Source organism: Salvelinus sp. IW2-2015, linkage group LG8, assembly GCF_002910315.2.
Source record: "Salvelinus sp. IW2-2015 linkage group LG8, ASM291031v2, whole genome shotgun sequence".
NCBI classification, from domain to species: Eukaryota; Metazoa; Chordata; class Actinopteri; order Salmoniformes; family Salmonidae; genus Salvelinus; species Salvelinus sp. IW2-2015.
This window is the reverse complement of record NC_036848.1, coordinates 209,629-227,920: the sequence shown is the minus strand read 5'-3', so window position 1 is coordinate 227,920 and position 18,292 is coordinate 209,629. Positions and strand designations below refer to the sequence as shown.

Sequence of the window (18,292 nt, the reverse complement as noted above, 5' to 3'; positions counted from 1 at the left end):
TGAACTCTCCATCCAGACCTGCTGAACTACCACATCCTGAAGAACATGCAGTGTGCAGAGTCCATCACATCTGGCACTCCTCTGGAGACCCTACAGGGGACTGTGTTAGAGGTGGGCTGTGATGGGGCTGACATGACCCTCAACGGGAAGGCCATCATCCAGAAGAAAGATCAGCTGGGGACCAACGGAGTCATCCACTACATTAACGAGCTCCTCATCCCAGACTCAGGTAATTCAGACCAATAGACAGCCGTCTGTATATGACTTGGAGTCAAACTATTGGACCTCTGCCTCCTTAATGTCATGATTATTACATTAACAAGCTCATCTCAGACAGGTATTGAAAACCAGAGACTTAAATTGAGAGTTGCGTCAACGCCAAATGTAAGCCTCTAATCCAAACCAATGAATCCCTGCCTTCTTTTATGAGATTATTAGTAATGATGAGTCACGTCTGAAAAGGTCTCTGACTGGCATAGGAGTTGAAAGTCGAGTCTGAGTTTGTCTGGAATGCTACTGCACTGAATATGAAGTAGATTCAACTCAATGGTTCATGTTGAGACAAGACCTCAAGCCTACTAATGAAGAGTCTCTCTGTTCAATGAGAAATGTTCATTTATGTACTGATCTCTTTTTAAGCTAAGACTTTGTTGGAGCTGGCCCAGGGATCCGCCGTTACCACAGCGACCAAGCTGTTTGTTGATGCTGATCTTGGCTCCCACCTTTCTGGCTCAGAGGCTCTGACCATCCTGACCCCTCAGAATGAAGCTTTCAAAGGTAACTTCGATCGATGGCGCTCTCTCTCTCTCCATCTTTTTCTCTCCCCATCACCATCCGTCTCTGTCCCTCTCTCTCTCTCTCTCTCTCTCTCTCCCTCTCTCTGTATCCCTCCCTCCCTCTCCCCTCTCTCTGTGCTAACAAACAGCAGTGACTTGAGCCACGATTCTTGACCCATTTCATTGACTCAATCTGATACATTCTGTATCTATTGTTAACAGAGGGTGTGACAATGACCGGTGACCTGAAGAAGCTGTTGAAGAACCACATCCTGAAGGAGCAGCTGTCTTCCGGGTCACTGTACTACGGACAAGAGCTAGAGACTCTGGGAGGAACCAAACTCCGAGTGTTCGTCTACCGTAACGTAAGTACCCTGTAGGACCTACAGCTGGCATCAGATGGTATAAAAGCAGAGGTGCAGATTGATCAATTGAGCTGAATTAAGAGAGTCTGAATACAGGTGTTCTTCTGCAAAAAGACGACTCATTACAGAGATTACCCTCTTCCTAAGGGTTAACTCATTATATAGATTACCCTCTTCCTAAAGGTTAACTCATTATATAGATTACCCTCTTCCTAAGGGTTCCCCGTTATACTCATTTAAAATTATTATCATGTATTAACCCTCTGTCTAGTAGGTAACTTTCATTTGTACAGGGAGCATTACCTCTCCTAAAGGTTAATCTTCTATATAGATTACCTTCTTCCTAAGGTGTAACTCATTATATAGATTACCTCTCCTAAGGTTAACTCATTATATAGATTACCCTCTTCCTAAGGGTTAAGCTATTACAGGATTACCCTCTTCCTAAGGTTAACTCATTACAGAGATTATCCTGAATACAACTATCCCAAACTATACAAAGCGTTATTGTGCTGTTTTCATATTAACAATGAACAGTTTATGGCTGGTCATAATTTTCTCCAAATGAGTGACAGAAGGAGGCAGCCTGATTTTAGTGGACTTTTACCCCCGAAACATGTTTTGATCCAATGACACAATACTGTAGAATAGTTATCCAGAATGTTGTTTCACACCGTTTTTCACAGCTCTGCTCTGTTCTCTCCTGGGTGGCAGACGAAGGTTGTTCGGGCAGCAGCTCTCACATTTCTGCTTTGTAATGGAATTTCCAGACGACCACAATAAGCTTTTTTCCACAGAGAGACCACTTGCGAGCCATCATTTCAGAGTAAAGGGCAGACAGGAAGGAAGCCAAGTGCGTCCCTAATGTCACCCTATTCCCTATATAGTGCACTACTTTTGACCAGAGCCCATATGGCACCCTATTCCCTATATAGTGCACTACTTTTGACCAGGGCCCATATGGCACCCTATTCCCTATATAGTGCACTACTTTTGACCAGGGCCCATATGGCTCTGGTCAAAGGTAATGTTCCCTCTTAATTTTTTTGGGACACTGAGCACATTTCAAGTCTGCTGAGTGCATTGTCAAGTCTCCTGAGCGCATTGTGAAAATTCTGTGCAACTTCCGGCAAGCGTTTACTGTGAACTCTGAGGCTGTATCTACTTTAAGTTACAGTTTTAACAGTGGTCAAGTAGGCTACTGTGMCRATTTGATRATAATGTAGGACTACCAGAGTGGTCTACCATCAAAAACAATGGAGAAAATGCATCACATAACATTTTAACATGGAAATAGCTGTTCTGTCATAGCAGGAAATGTGTGGTGTTCAATGTTGGCCTACATTCCATGAGACTTTTGAAAAGGAGGTGACTGAAAATGTTGTGTTGTMTGATGAAAGAAACCACTTTACAAAATAAAATTCATTATTATTCTCATACCATTATTAGAGAGAAACAGACACATTATGCTCCCCTCTGTCTATTCGCTACTAAGCTTATTCAAGCCTGTCTCAAATTACAACACTGTCCATTTAAGACATTAAAAAAAAAGCTCTTTACCTGACTGGCTTTTCAAAGATGTCTAGAAATGCATATGTTTTGTGCTCTTGTAGGAAACAACCACTCCACCAATGTTGACTAGAAATGAACTGTAACTGGGCTAATAACTCACCAATTAGCAAAGGATATGAACAAATGTGCACAGGTGGCTACATGCAGCTTTGATCTCAAAACAAGCGCTCATGCTGTAAACACAGTCCAGTTCAATGTGAATGGCACAGATCCATATATAGCAATGGATATTTGCCTATAGGCCTGCTGCAGCTCTGATTGGTTATGGCGCACCGATTACTGGCCTGAGTCGTACCTGTCAATGCAATAGAATCATACTCTAATGCGCTCTGCCTACAATAAAATATCTTGCACAGTTAGTTTTGCATAGTTCATTTTCTTTCGATATGTTACATTGAAGGTAGCTAGTACTGCGTTGATTCGATCAGTGAAACTATGCCCTATATAAATAATAAGATGCTATTTGGGATGTTGTCATGGTGACGGGTAGAACAAACCGCTCTCTCTCTCTCTCTTGCTCTCTCTCTTTTTCTCTCTCTCTCTCTTTCTCTCTCTCTCTCTCTCAAAATAACAGAGCCTGTGCATAGAGAACTCCTGTATCGTTGCCCACGACAAGATCGGCCGTTTCGGTAGCATGTTCACAGTCGACAAGGTCCTGACTCCCCCAATGGGCACCATCATGGATGTCCTGAAGGCTGATAACCGATTCAGGTGAGAGTCAATGAATCAGTGAATGATTCAATGAAAAGGATTACCAAGTTTGTCCTCAATAATATCTTGAGGCAATATAATTCAATTTTCATAAGAGCAAGAACAGACATGTAGCATATGAGCAAAAAAAAAGATAGTAGCTTCTGCCTACGTTCCACAGCGTGTGTTCTGTAGCTAGACATCCTYAGAAGTCCCTCCAAACGTCTAATGTTTTATCCAGAACTGAAAGGCAATATGCTGCTTCATCTCCACCCACGTTCAGAGACCTGGCTCTTTTCTGTTTACTCTGTATGTTTCTCACTACCAGTGATCTGTCCTGCCATGATTCAACTCATACATGTTCGGTAAATTTGGCACATCAGAAACCACAACTCATCGATGCTTTTTTTAAACTTCCCTATTAGTCAACTGTCAAGTTCTGTTTCTTCCTCTGAAGATGTTTTTTTTTTTTTACTGTGTGTGTTGGATATCAGTCAGCTGTCAAGTCTTCGTTCTTCCTCTTGAGGATGGTCTTTCTAAGTGTGTGTTCCCTTCTTTTTTCCAGTCTGTTGGTCGGTGCCATCCAGACGGCTGGCTTGACAGAGCTGATGAACCAGGCCGGTCCTCATACCGTGTTCGCTCCCACCAACGATGCTTTCAGCGCCTTGCCAAAGGCTGACCTCAACAAACTCATGAGTAAGGACATGCCCTGGCTCCAGACATTCTAGTTTTTCTTAAACAAAACCAGTCTCAAACAAGAACACAGGGTTGAGGTCTGGTAATGTAAGACTAGGATAATTATAACAGACAACTCTCTGCCATATGTGCTCTATCACATGCATGCCATATGTGGTGTATGCCATATGTAGTGCATGCCATATGTAGTGTATGCCATATGTGGTGTATGCCATATGTAGTGTATGCCATATGTGGTGTATGCCATATGTAGTGTATGCCATATGTAGTGTATGCCATATGTAGTGCATGTCATATGTGGTGTATGCCATATGTAGTGTATGCCATATGTAGTGCATGCCATATGTGGTGTACTGCCTTATGTAGCTGTTGCCATATGTAAGTGATTGCCATATGTAGTGCTTATGCCATATTGTAGTGTTCCGAATTGGCACTCATATGTAGTGTATATGCCTATGCATATGTGCTGATGCCATATGTAGTGCTATGCCATATGTGTGCATGCATATGGTATGTTTCAGTGGTATTCCATATGTAGTGTATGCCATATGTAGTGCATGCATACTGTGGATTTCTGTATGCCATATGTAGTGTATGCCATATGTGATGTATGCCTAGTGATGTTGTATTGCCATATATTTGGTATGTGTATGCCTATTGTCAGGTGGATGCCATATCTGTAGTGTTGCATTGCATATGTTGTGTATGCCAATGTATGCATGCCATATTGTGTGTATGCCATATGTAGTGTTGCCATATGTGGTGTATGCATATGTAGTGCATGCCATACATGTGTGTAATGCATATGGTAGATGTGCTGCCATATGTTTTTTACGTATGTGCTAAATATGCCCATTACGCTGTGGGGTCTATTATTCCATATGTTGAGGTGTGGTGCTAGTTACGTATATCTGCATATTAGTGTAGGTGTTACTTTTATCGTATTTGCCCATTATGTTAAGTGCCCAATCCTGTCATATTGTAGTGTATGCCATTTGTAGTTGTATTATTAGGTTATTAAATTATGCCATTATTGGTATACAATAGTGGCATCCATAGCCATATGCTGTTGGAATGCCATATTGCCTTGCTTTTTGGGAAAGTGCCTTATTTCTGTATTTCACATGATTTGGAGCGTGTTTTTGAAATCTTATTTTTATGTTTTTAACTGATTTGGAGCTTGTTTTTGGAAAGTGTGTATTTCTGTTTCACATGTTAGCCAACTTGCTGAAACTGTCCACCCCCAGTGTTCTAATATCTTGGATTAAACCCAGTAACTGGCAACATAAAACAAGGCAGAGATAAGAAAAAGAAAACGCCAAATCAAGCATTATCACATGCATTGTTGCCATATGTAGGTGTTATTATGCCAATACTTGTTTGTATAGTGAGTGCCACTATGTTGGTGTGGTACTTAATGCCATGTGTTGTTACTTTATAGTTTTCTGCATTGCCAATTTGTAGTGCCATGCCATATGTCGTGCTCTACACTCGGAGGGGCATGCCATATTGTGGTGGCATGCCATTTATGTGTCTGTATTAATGCATTATGTGGTGATATTTGCATCATTGTAGTGTATGCCATATGTTTCAGTGCAGTCGTGACAGATGCCCAATGTGAGGTGTAATGCCATATTCTGTATTAGGCTATTGCCATATTGTATAACGTGTTATGCCCACTACTGTCAGTTGCATGCATATGTGCGGGGTTTTATGCCATATGTTATTAGTTTAGTGTTATGCCATAGTTGTGTTTATATTTGCCCATATGAATATACGTGCATGTATATCGTAGTGTGCCTCTTGACATTGCCACAGCATTTTGTTTTAGTGTCTATTATATCATGCCACTATTGTAGTTGTTCTACATTCATTTGTAGGCATGCCATATCGTGGCATGCCATAATGTGGGGTATATATATGTCTTAGGTAGTTGTATGTGATATGTAGTGATATGCCATATGTCACGTGCTATGCCATATGAGTGCATTGCCATAATGTAGGTATGGCCAATACTGTAGTTGTTGTCATATATCATGTATGATAATGCATATGTAGTGTATGCCATATGTAGTGCATGCCATATGTAGTGCATGTCATATGTAGTGTATGCCATATGTAGTGTATGTCATATGTAGTGTATGCCATATGTAGTGTATGTCATATGTAGTGCATGCCATATGTAGTGCATGCCATATGTAGTGTATTTGGGTGACTGGCATCCTGCCTTAACCAAACTGTGAACATGTTTCACGACTGGCTTTGTAAAACAAAGCACTTTTCCAGCAAATAAAAAAGTCAATGGCACCTAAGGACAACCTCATTTGTCCCACGGTGAGAATATGTTCGGCAGACAGACAGAACTATTTGAATGAACCTAATAACCCATCTACACCCAGGAAATGATGACGCAATGGAATGCATCTTGGATGCTAGCACACGTATGAATAGCAAACAGCTGTGGTTAACTGGAGCCAGTTGTTCAGTTACAGTATGACCTACCTACAGTATACTGCAGCTACAATTACACTCGTTTGGGTATATAAAATCATTTATAAAAACGAATAACCCACTGCTGTTTGTTAATGATTGCTCTAACCGTTTCGCAAAAAACAACTGTTTAGATGAGCAGGACACGTTTATAAAAAATAACGTTAGCATCATGTTGAATAACTTCATGTTCAATCACATGGCCACAGCAATAAGAATGTAGCTGTAATGCTAAAGTGTATGCCAAGTACCTTAATAACTCATCAGTTCCGTGTTGTATCTTGCACAACCAATTCCTTTTCACTTTTTAAGCAAATATTCATTCTTCAGTGTTTTAATGCGGACTGGTAGTTTTCCTAATTCCTCTGTTTGTAAACGTCTAGACCATAGAGATACAACATGATCCAGTAGGTGTGCTAATATCAGCTTGTTGTCTAGGCAACCCCAAGGAGCTGGCCAGTGTGTTGAAGTACCACATGGCTAAGGAGATTCTGGTCAGTGGAGGAGTGGGCTCCCATACCAGACTGAAGCCTCTGCAGGGAGACAAGCTGGAGCTGAACATGGTACAGTAGGCGCTCGTGACTGTTTGATCCTGGAACAATATGATCCTAGAACAATTTGATCCTAGAACACATTGATCCTAGAACACAATGATCCTAGAACAATTTGATCCTAGAACACATGATCCTAGAACAATTTGATCCTAGAACAATTTGATCCTAGAACAACATGATCCTAGAACAATTTGGTCCTAGAACAATTTGATCCTAGAACACATGATCCTAGAACACATGATCCTAGAACAATTTGATCCTAGAACACATGATCCTAGAACATTTGATCTAGAACATGATCTAGAAACAATTTATTCCTAAACACATTGATCCGAGAACAATTTGATCCTAGAACACATGATCCTAAGAAACAATTTGATCCTAGAACAATTTGATCCTAGAACACATGATCCTAGAACAATTTGATCCTAGAACACATGATCCTAGAACACATGATCCTAGAACAATTTGATCCTAGAACACATGATCCTAGAACAATTTGATCCTAAAACAATTTGATCCTAGAACAATTTGATCTAGAACAATTTGATCCTAGAACACATGATCCGAGAACAATTTGATCCTAGAACACATGATCCTAGAACACATGATCCCGGAACATATTTATCCTAGAACACATGATCCTAGAAAACCATGATTCTGGAACAATATTATCCTGGAACACATGATCCTAGAACACATGATCCTGGAACAATTTGATCTTAGAACAATATGATCCTAGAACACATGATCCTGGAACAATATGATCCTAGAACACATGATCCTGGAACAATATGATCCTAGAACACATGATCCTAGAACACATGATCCTAGAACACATGATCCTGGAACAATTTGATCTTTAGAACAATATGATCCTAGAACACATGATCCTGGAACAATATGATCCTAGAACACATGATCCTGGAACAATATGATCCTAGAACACATGATCAAGAACAATTTGATCCTAGAACACATGATCCTAGAACACATGTGATCCTGTAACTATGTGATCCTAGAACACATGATCCTGGAACAATATGATCCTAGAACACATGATCCTAGAACACATGATCCGAACACATGATCCTGGAACAATTTGATCTTAGAACAATATGATCCTAGAACACATGATCCTGGAACAATATGATCCTAGAACACATGATCCTGGAACAATATGATCCTAGAACACATGATCCTGGAACAATTTGATCTTAGAACAATATGATCCTAGAACACATGATCCTGGACAATATGATCCTAGAACACATGATCCTGGAACAATATGATCCTAGAACACATGATCCTAGAACACATTGATCCTAGAACACATGATCCTGGAACAATTTGATCTTAGAACAATGATCCTAGAACACATGATCCTGGAACAATATGATCCTAGAAACACATGATCCTGGAACAATATGATCCTAGAACACATGATCCAAGAACAATTTGATCCTAGAACACATGATCCTAGAACACATGTGATCCTGTAACTATGTGATCCTATAACACACGTTTGATATTGATACTACTAACATGTACTACCATGTAATATATCAGTACTGACATGTACTACCATGTAATATCAGTACTGACATGTACTACCATGTAATATCAGTTAACTGACATGTTACTACCATGTAATATCAGTACTGACATGTACTACCATGTAATATTCAGTTACTGACATGTACTACCATGTAATATCAGTACTGACATGTACTACCATGTAATATCAGTACTGACATGTACTACCATGTAATATCAGTACAGACATGTACTATGACTACCATGTAATATCAGATGTACTGACATGTACTACCATGTAATATCAGTACAGACATGTACTACCATGTAATATCAGTTTACAGACATGTACTACCATGTAATATCAGTACTGACATGTACTACCATGTAATATCAGTACAAACATGTACTAACATGTACTACCATGTAATATCAGTACAAACATGTACTAACATGTACTACCATGTAATATCAGTACAAACATGTACTACCATGTAATATCAGTACAAACATGTACTAACATGTACTACCATGTAATATCAGTACAAACACGTACTAACATGTAATATCAGTACAAACATGTACTAACATGTACTACCATGTAATATCAGTACTGACATGTACATGTTTTTCTTTTTATTGATGATTTTGTTTTCAGTGGAGAAAAGAGGTACTTATTTTGTTGTGTACTTCTATTGCTTACATCATGTGTGTACAATGCATTGATATCCATTCTTTCAACATGACTTGATTGTCTTGAACCCCTGTTATGAAAATATGAAGTATCATCTTATAAATGACGTGTATGTTTTTTCTCCTTCAGAAGAACCAGACCGTGTACATCAACAAGGTCCCAGTGGTTGAAGCCGACTTGATGGCCACCAATGGAGTTGTCCACGCTGTGGGAGCCATCATAAAGCCACTGCGTAAGAACAATCGCTTTACTGTCCATGAATACTGAATAAACCATTTCACATGACTGTTTTTTTAACGCATTGTATTATCCTCCAATTGTCATTCCAACTCTGTCTCGTTCTCTCTCTCTCTCCTCCAGCTCCTAAGGTTGACAGGGAACAGGCTGATGACCCCATCAGGACTGCCTCTTCCATGAGAGTAAGACATTTATAGACGGTTAACTTATCACATCTCTTTCGACTGTCTTATAAGATGACCGTTGTTGTAAATCCGGAGCTGTGTGAATGTTCATTATCTTAAAAATTTGTTTTTGTATTTGTAAATTAGTATCTAAATATTGTTGTATTCCTTTTTTCACAGACGGACTCAAGAATCGGAGTCAAAAATGGTAACTACTCTCTGATCTATATCTCTCACAGTCTCTGTTGTTGAACTGGTGTTAAAGGTTGTTATGATCTTTGTTTTGTTTCAGATGATCTCTTCCAGAAGGTCAGGAAAAGTCTCTCCAGCAGGACGATGACTCGCGTCCAGTAAAACAAATTTAAGAGGAGAAAAAAAACATAATTGCCTACAGTACATCAACACAAAATCAGGGGATTGTTCCTTTTGTTTATGGAATATATTCTTATCTGGAACTCTACAAGGGAGTCTTATCGATCTAATTTTGTCAAAGATTATCAATAATAACGAAGCATTAGATGAAGACAGAGATGGGATATCGCTTAGTGGAATATGTTATATAATTGTTTTCATATACCAAAAACCAAAGATTTGAATTGAATAGAATTACTTGTCTGTTTTCTTTAATGTGAAAATGGTTAACCAGAAAAACAGCAACTAGCTATGACTACATATACTGTATTTTGATCAAAGTGTTTTGAATGTTCACACGTGACTTCTGTTTTTAAATGTAAACGCAGAGCAGATTTTTTGGGGGGAGAAATGTATACTGTATTTTGTTTGGATATGATAGATGTAGCATGTTTCGCATGTTTAGGCTGGAACGGAAAAGCTATTCGTGTACACGCAAATTAAGGTTGAAGTCATGGCCTCTTGAGTTCTCATTCTCTTTCACTTTTGTTGTTGTCATTAAACCTGTTGAAAACAATAATGCACCCACAGTCAAGTCACATGCTTTCCATGTGTAACATACTGTAGCAATATATTTTTTGTGTGGAAACCAAAGAGCAATGGTCGCACATTTCAAAAATAAAATGTTCATTTTGTAGACCCAGAATTTGTTTGGATTTCTTAAACTTCTATCCATGACAACACGTCAGTGTTTCAAGATATTGGCATGGCAATTGTGTATATTATATCATATTATCTGCGTTCCAAATGGCATCCTATTCCCTTTATAGTGTACTACTAGGGCTCTGGTCAAAGGCAGTGTACTGTATAGGGAATAGGGTGCCGTTTGGGACGTAGCCTATCCAATGTCTGAGAACAATGTCTTCCTTCTGTTTGAATTAAACTAACTCCTGCTGAAAACCACCCTCACAGATCCTTCTGTAGAACAAAGTCAACACCTCAGTGTACAGGAACTGAAAAGGACATTTTTTTCCCCATCCATGTGATTGTGATTTCAATAATACTTGAATCCAAGACCAATACTTTCAATTCACCACTCACTAACATTGACTTTAATGTTAAGTTTTCAAATCTTTTTGAAGTTTATGTATGTATTTTCTCTGGAGGGGGGAAAAGTAAGAATTGTTATCTGTCAAGAAATTAGAACATAGGAACCCTTACTGTGAGTTCCAGTTTCTTAGTTGAGCCTCGGGAGAAGGGCAGTGTATAAGAATGTTGTAAGGTAGAGCGAGAGAGAAAGCGAGAGAGACAGATATATGCGTGTAATAGCCAGCTCCCAGTTGGCAGGCCTCCCGGAAAATGATCCGGAAACAATGAATGAAACATTCCAAAAGTGTTTTACACTCTGGAGCAGACACTACCAAGCTGTTGGAGCTACAGGGGGCAGAGAGACCACTGACTAGGAGCCCTGGTCAGGAACTGGAGGCCACTGACTGGTCTGGATGCCAAGAAACTATTTAACAAGTCTAAATATTGTGAGACAGATTATGGAGAAGGCAAAGGTCACGGCACTTATTCGAGTTCTGGAATTCCCACCGAATTCTGGAACTCTCTAATGTCAGAGTTCTGATTTTATAAGAGACTTGTTGCTCAAGGTAACAGATGGAGCAAAGAAAGTCAGGAAGAGTCCTATTGTTACATCCTTACTATTACATCAGTAACCAAACATGTAGTGACTTAATGTTGTTGCTGGATGTCATGTAGTTTATTACATGCTACTAGTAGCCTATAGTATATTGTTTCAGCAAGACATGGTAGATTGGCACACCATTTTAAATGCAAAAGTCATGCAAGTTCAGACGGTTTCTATGTCAATGTACCCATTGTTTAAGTTCAATCCTCTGTTTCATTCCTTCTTTATCTTAACTGTGCCCTCCTGGACTGTGATGAAGTCGGCCTAGCGCCCGTTATTGCCCTGTAATATGGAACACATGTGGTACTATTAAAAACACATTGGTTTTAGTACTACTTTCACCTCATGTATTCCTCTACTGGTCCTGTTCCTGTGGCTTTAACACTTCTTCAAGACACCTAGCCATAACACTTTCATCCCTGAACACAGCTGTTACCCATACTAGGAGAGGAAAGACAGGTAGCCTACTAAGGCTAGCCTGAGAGCTTTGTTCTTTCTATATTAAAGTTGTAATTCCAACAATGATCACTCATCTCTGACAGAGCAGGATGTTTCACGACATCAGCGAAGAGGGTGTCTTGACCTAACAATCACCAGTTGTACCTACATTTTTCTATACACTGGTCCAAGATCAGTTTGTGCTCTATTTCCAACTCCTAAAGGTCATTTTCATGACCATATTGATGATCATAAAAGTTGGCAAGAGAGCACAAACAGATCCTTGTTACATAAGATTATGTCTTTCTCTCTGTATTGATAGTGGCAGATGTTTCTCACCAGAACAGAAGGCCTCCAGCCCCTATACGATGGTTGACCTGTGGTCCATCTGTTGCCCCCCTGATACACCCATTAACATGACCAGGCTTGACCTACAGTGGCCCACTTATGTCAAGAGAACACCCAAGTTGCGGCTGGGAATTTGGGGAACAGATCAAACGGGTATTGTATCTCCTGCGTTAAATGTGAGAGCTGTCAATAAAGATCTACAAACCAATTAATTTCCTTTCATCAAAGGGAGAGTATCTGTCTATGGGTGATTCGTAGAGTATGGAACTTATAGGCTAAAATAATAGCCTATAGGCTAAGTAAATAAATGAGGACTTAGAGTAAACTGTAGGCCTATTTTAAGCCTTTAATGAAAGAATCGAACTTAAAGGAGTGATAAAGGAAATGAGTGAAAACCACAAGTCAAAATAGGTTTTCTGTACATCAGGTCTTGAAATACAGTATCACCCTGTCCCTTCCATCTGTTATTGACATTGCTGTGTACTTACATTCTGATCCAGGAGCGCCTTCCCTCGCAGTTCTGTTTCCGCCTGTTGAAATTCTAAACCCGTTGTAGGGGGTTGGTTTCCTCCGTCTCCCCAAGAACATTACCGTACTGCTTTTCATTCTGAGGAGACAGTGGATACATGGTTCTCCCATAGGTTACAGCTGTAACATTGTTGTTGTCTTATGTCTCTCTTTATTTTTTATTTAATGTAACCTTTATTTAACTAGGCAAGTCAGTTAATAAGAACAAATTATTATTTACAATGAAGGCCTACCAAAAGGCAAAATGCCTCCTGCGGGGAGGGGGGCTGGGAATAAATAAATAAAATAAAATATATATAGGACAAAACACACATCAGGACAAGAGATGTGTGTCCTGTATATATATAGCCTCGTTATTGTTATGTGATTGTGTTACTTTGTATTATTATAATTTTTTAAAACTTTTGTTTATTTGGTAAATATTTTCTTAACTCTGCTTGAACTGCACTGTTAGTTAAGAGCTTGTAAGTAAGCATTTCACGGTAAGGTCTACACATGTTGTATTCGTCGCATGTGACAAATAAAGTTTAATTTGATTTGAGAGACAACACCACACTTCAGGCTGCATCACATCCGGCCGTGATTGGGAGTCCCATAAGGCGGCGCACAATTGGCCCAGCGTCGTCCGGTTTTGGCCGGTGTAGTCCGTCGTTGTAAATAAAATAAAAATTCTTAACTGACTTGCCTAGTTAAATAAAGGTTCAATACAAAATAATTAACTGTCCATTATCTGATTAAAACATAAATTCATCTATATACTTGGTTTTTATAACTTCAATTATCCAGTGTTTTATTATTTTTATTTAACCTTTATTTAACTACGCAAGTCATGTTGCAATGTCTAATATAGTGCTGGGAATTTCTCTATCTGTCTGCCTCCTCCTTCCTTCCTGTCTGTCGCTGTCTGTCGGCCTGCTCCTTCCTGTCTGTCGCTGTCTGTCGGCCTGCTCCTTCCTGTCTGTCGGCCTGCTCCTTCCTGTCTGTCTTTCAGCTTGTCTCATCAAAAAAATAACTTGTTAAGTGTGAAGGAAGACTGCCCACTAGTGGCGGATCCTTCCAGTTGCATCTTTTGGAGCGGCTGTAGCCACTGTCTTAACAAACGCCACAAGAATAGTGATGAACATACGCCGATTGGACGTGTCGAATCAGACAAACCACAACCCAACAAACACAGACGAGCGGCGCACACCTCACCAACTCTGTTTTTTGATCGGTGGTTGTTCAATTGCGTTTGTTGCAGTTTGTTGTGGGGTTGTGTAAGCCGTTTTCACGTGATTCAAACTTGTCCACACATGACTTCATAATTTAATTCTATGGTGAAAAGACAAGTGCCATAGAAAAGATAGCAGCTGGAAAACGTGTTTGTCGCGGGAACACAAGTAATTCATTTGGTAGGGATAGCAACGTTACTGCGGGACACACTTTCCATTGGTCGCCTCTCTCTCGTGAAGTGAACCCCAGACAGACTGGAGCCAACTTGTGTGACGTACCAGAGCCGAAGCACAACCCTACAAAGCTCGAAACATTATTACAATGTAGCCAAGCTAAACGATATACTGTTACAATGAATGGAGACTATTGCATGTATGTATAAAATATATATAGTCAAACATGAAAAGCAATGCAATTCACCATTTATTCTAGGTAGCCCTATTCTTGAATAAAAATCTATTGCTTCCTCATTTTTATCAACTCAAATGTTATTTGTCACTTCCTTCGTAAACAACAGGTTTACCAGTGTTTCCCAATTAGAGGTACTAGGACCCCTGGTGTGTACATGGCCTATTCACAGGGGGTACTTGATGAGACTCATGAGACCATAGGCCTACTGGTAAAATGCACACGAGGGGGTACTCCGGGGTTACTCCGGGTAGAGAAAAATGTACTTAGTGGTACATTAACCGAAAATGGTTAGGCACCACTAGTGTAGACTTAAAGTGTAAATGATTACTGACAGGTCCTTTTCCAACAAATTAAAGATATAAAAAAAACATATTTAAATTGTGACACAAGGAATAAATACACAGTGACTAATGATTAAAAATGAACATCAGTAACGAGTCGATGTGCACAGGTAAGAGGTCATTGAGGTATCTACCGTATGTATCAGTGGAGGCTGACTGGAGGAGCTATTGGAGGACGGGCTCATTGTAATGGCTGGAATGGAATCAATGGAACACTTTCCATATGTATGATGTGTTTGACTCCGTTCAATTTATTCCATTCCAGACATTACAAGGAGCCTGTCCTCTTATAGCTCCTCCCACCAGCCGTCACTGGTGTGTACATATAGGTAGGGGTAAAGTGACTAGAGAACAGGATAGTTAATAGACAGCAGTGGTGGTGAGTAATGGTGTTAGTGTGTCGAGTCGAGTCGGAGTCGAGTCGAGTGTGTGTGTGTGTGTGTGTGTGTGTGTTGTGTGTGTGTGTGTGTGTGTGTGTGTGTTTGTTGTGATGTGTGTGTGTGTGTGTGTGTGTGTGTGTGTGTGTGTGTGTGTGTGTGTGTGTGTGTGTGTGTGTGTGTGTGTGCGCGCTGAGTCAGTGCAAGAGAAGTCAATACAGGTAGTCCAGGTAGCCATTTAATTAGCTATCTAGCAGTCTTGTTTAGCAGACTTATGGCTTGGGGGTAGAAGCTGTTCAGGGCCCTCTTGGTTCCAGACTTGGTGTACTGGTACCGCTTGCCGTGCGGTAACAGAGGGAACAGTTTATGGTTTGGGTGGCTGGAGACTTTGACCATTTTTTTTGGTCCTTCCTCTGACACCGCCTGGTATAGAGGTCCTGGATGGCAGGGAGTTCGGCCCACTCACAACCCTCTGAGGGTGTCTTGCAGTTGCCGTATCAAGCGGTGATGCAACCAGCCAAGATGCTCTTAATGGTCCAGCTGTATAACTTTTTGAGTATATGAGTGCCCGTGTCAAATCTTTTCAGCCTCCTGAGGGGGAAGAGGTGCTGTCGTGCCCTGTTCGCAACTTTGTGGATGGGTGTGTGTGGACCATGTTAATTCCTTAGTGATGTGGACACTGAGGATCTTGAAGCGTTTTTACCTGCTCCACCACAGTTCTATTGATGTGAATGGGGGGCGTGCTCGCCCCTCCGTTTCCTGTAGTCCGTTTCCTGTAGTCCACAAAAAGGTTCCTTTGTTTTGTTGACAGAGAGGTTGTTGTCCTGGCACCACACGCTCAGGTTTCTGACCTCCTCCCTATAGGCTGCCTCATTGTCGTCGTTAATCAGTCCTACCACTGTCGTGTCATCAGTAAACTTGACGATGGTGTTTGAGTCGTGCACGGCCACACAGTCGGGGGTGAACAGGGAGTACAGGAGTATAAGCACACACCCCTGAGGGGCCCCCATGTTAATGGTCAGCGTGGTGTATAAATTGTTGCCTACCCTCACCGCCTGGGGGTGGCCTGTCAGGAAGTCCATGATCCAGTTGCAGAGGGAGGTGTTCCGTCCCAGGGTCCTGAGCTTGGTGATGCGCTTGGAGGGGACTATGGTGTTCCTTTGTCCAGGTGGGTGAAGGCAGTGTGGAGTGCAATAGAGATTGCGTCATCTGTTGGGGCAGAATGCAAATTGGAATGGGTCCAGGGTGACTGGGATGATGGTGTTGATGTGAGCCATGACCAGCCTTTCAATGCATTTCTTGGATATAGATGTGAGTGCTACGGGGCGATAACCTGCCTAAATGACTGTTGGTGTTCTTGGGGACTATGGTGGTCTGCTTAAAACAAGTTGGTATTACAGACCGGGTCAGGMATAGGTTTTAAATGTTAGTGAAGACACTTGCCATCATCCCAGGTCAGCGCATGCTTTGAGTACGCGTCCTGGTATTCCATCTGGCCCTGCGGCCTTGTGAATGTTAACCTGTTTAAAGGTCTTACTCACATCGGCTACCGAGAGCAAGATCACACAGTCGTCCAGAACAGCTGCTTTGCCGTAAAGCAAGCATAGAAGGCATTTCGTTTGTCTGGTAGGCTAGCGTCGCTGGAAAGCTTGCGGCTGGGTTTCCCTTTGTAATCCGTGATAGTTTGCAAGCCCTGCCACATCTGTGGAGTGTCAGAGCTGGTGTCGTAGGATTCGATCTTAGTCTTGTATTGACACACTGCTTGTTTGACGGCTCGTCAGCAGTCATATCTGGGTTTCTTATAAGTGTCTGGATTAATATCCCACTCCTTGAAAGTGGCAGCTCTAGCCTTTAGCTCAGTGCGGATGTTGCCTGTAATCCATGGCTTCTGGTTGGGGTGCATAGTCACTGCACCTGTACATAGCCCATCTGTAAATAGCCCATCCAACTACCTCATCTCCCATACTGTTATTTTATTTATTTTGCTCCTTTGTACCCCAGTATCTCTACTTGCACACTCATCTTCTGCACATCTATCACACCAGTGTTTTAATTGCTAGATTGTAGTTATTCTGCCACTTTTACTTCCGGTGCCGACCGAGATGGCCGCCTCGCTTCGCGTTCCTTGGAAAATATGCAGTATTGTGTTTTTTTATGTGTTATTCCTTACATTGGTACCCCAGGTAATCTTAGGTTTCATTACATACAGTCGGGAGGAACTACTGAATATAAGAGCAACGTCAACTCACCATCGTTACAACCAGGAATATGACTTTCCCGAAGCGGATCCTGTGTTTTGCCTTCCACCCAATACAATGGATCTGATCCCAGCCGAAAAGGGGCAAACGTAGCGGTCTCCTGGTCAGGCTACGGAGACGGGCACATCGCGCTCCACTCCCTAGCATACTACTCGCCAATGTCCAATCTCTTGACAATAAGGTTGATGAAATCCGAGCAAGGGTAACATTCCAGAGAGACATCAGAGATTGTAACGTTCTCTGCTTCACGGAAACATGGCTAACTCAAGAGACGCTAACGGAGTCGGTGCAGCCAGCTGGTTTCTTCACAGCAGAAGAGAATTTCCCCATCTTTATGTAATACATGTTCACTACCACTTAACTATGCACTAATTAGTTTACATACCCTACCATTACTCATCTATATGTATATACTGTACTCTATAACCATCTACTGCATCTTGCCTATGCCGTTCTGTACCATCAATACTCATTCATATATCTTCTGTACATATCTTTATCCCTTACACTTGTGTGTATTAAGGTAGTATCTGTGGAAATGTTAGGTAGATATACTTGTTT

The 18,292-nt window shown here is 41.0% G+C and overlaps 1 protein-coding gene across 1 annotated transcript in view; it reads left to right on the top strand.

Annotated features, from left to right (window-relative positions):
• LOC111967179 (transforming growth factor-beta-induced protein ig-h3) overlaps positions 1–10,158 on the top strand; it is a 37,384-nt gene extending 27,226 nt beyond the window's left edge. Inside the window, exons 8-17 of the mRNA XM_023992045.2 lie at positions 17–229; positions 640–777; positions 999–1,141; positions 3,288–3,424; positions 3,969–4,099; positions 7,028–7,152; positions 9,503–9,605; positions 9,734–9,792; positions 9,955–9,982; positions 10,067–10,158. Of these exons, the coding sequence (XP_023847813.1) occupies positions 17–229; positions 640–777; positions 999–1,141; positions 3,288–3,424; positions 3,969–4,099; positions 7,028–7,152; positions 9,503–9,605; positions 9,734–9,792; positions 9,955–9,982; positions 10,067–10,128 (1,139 nt within the window). The 3' untranslated portion in view covers positions 10,129–10,158. The remainder of the gene's footprint in view (positions 1–16; positions 230–639; positions 778–998; positions 1,142–3,287; positions 3,425–3,968; positions 4,100–7,027; positions 7,153–9,502; positions 9,606–9,733; positions 9,793–9,954; positions 9,983–10,066) is intronic.
• Positions 10,159–18,292: the final 8,134 nt, after the last annotated feature.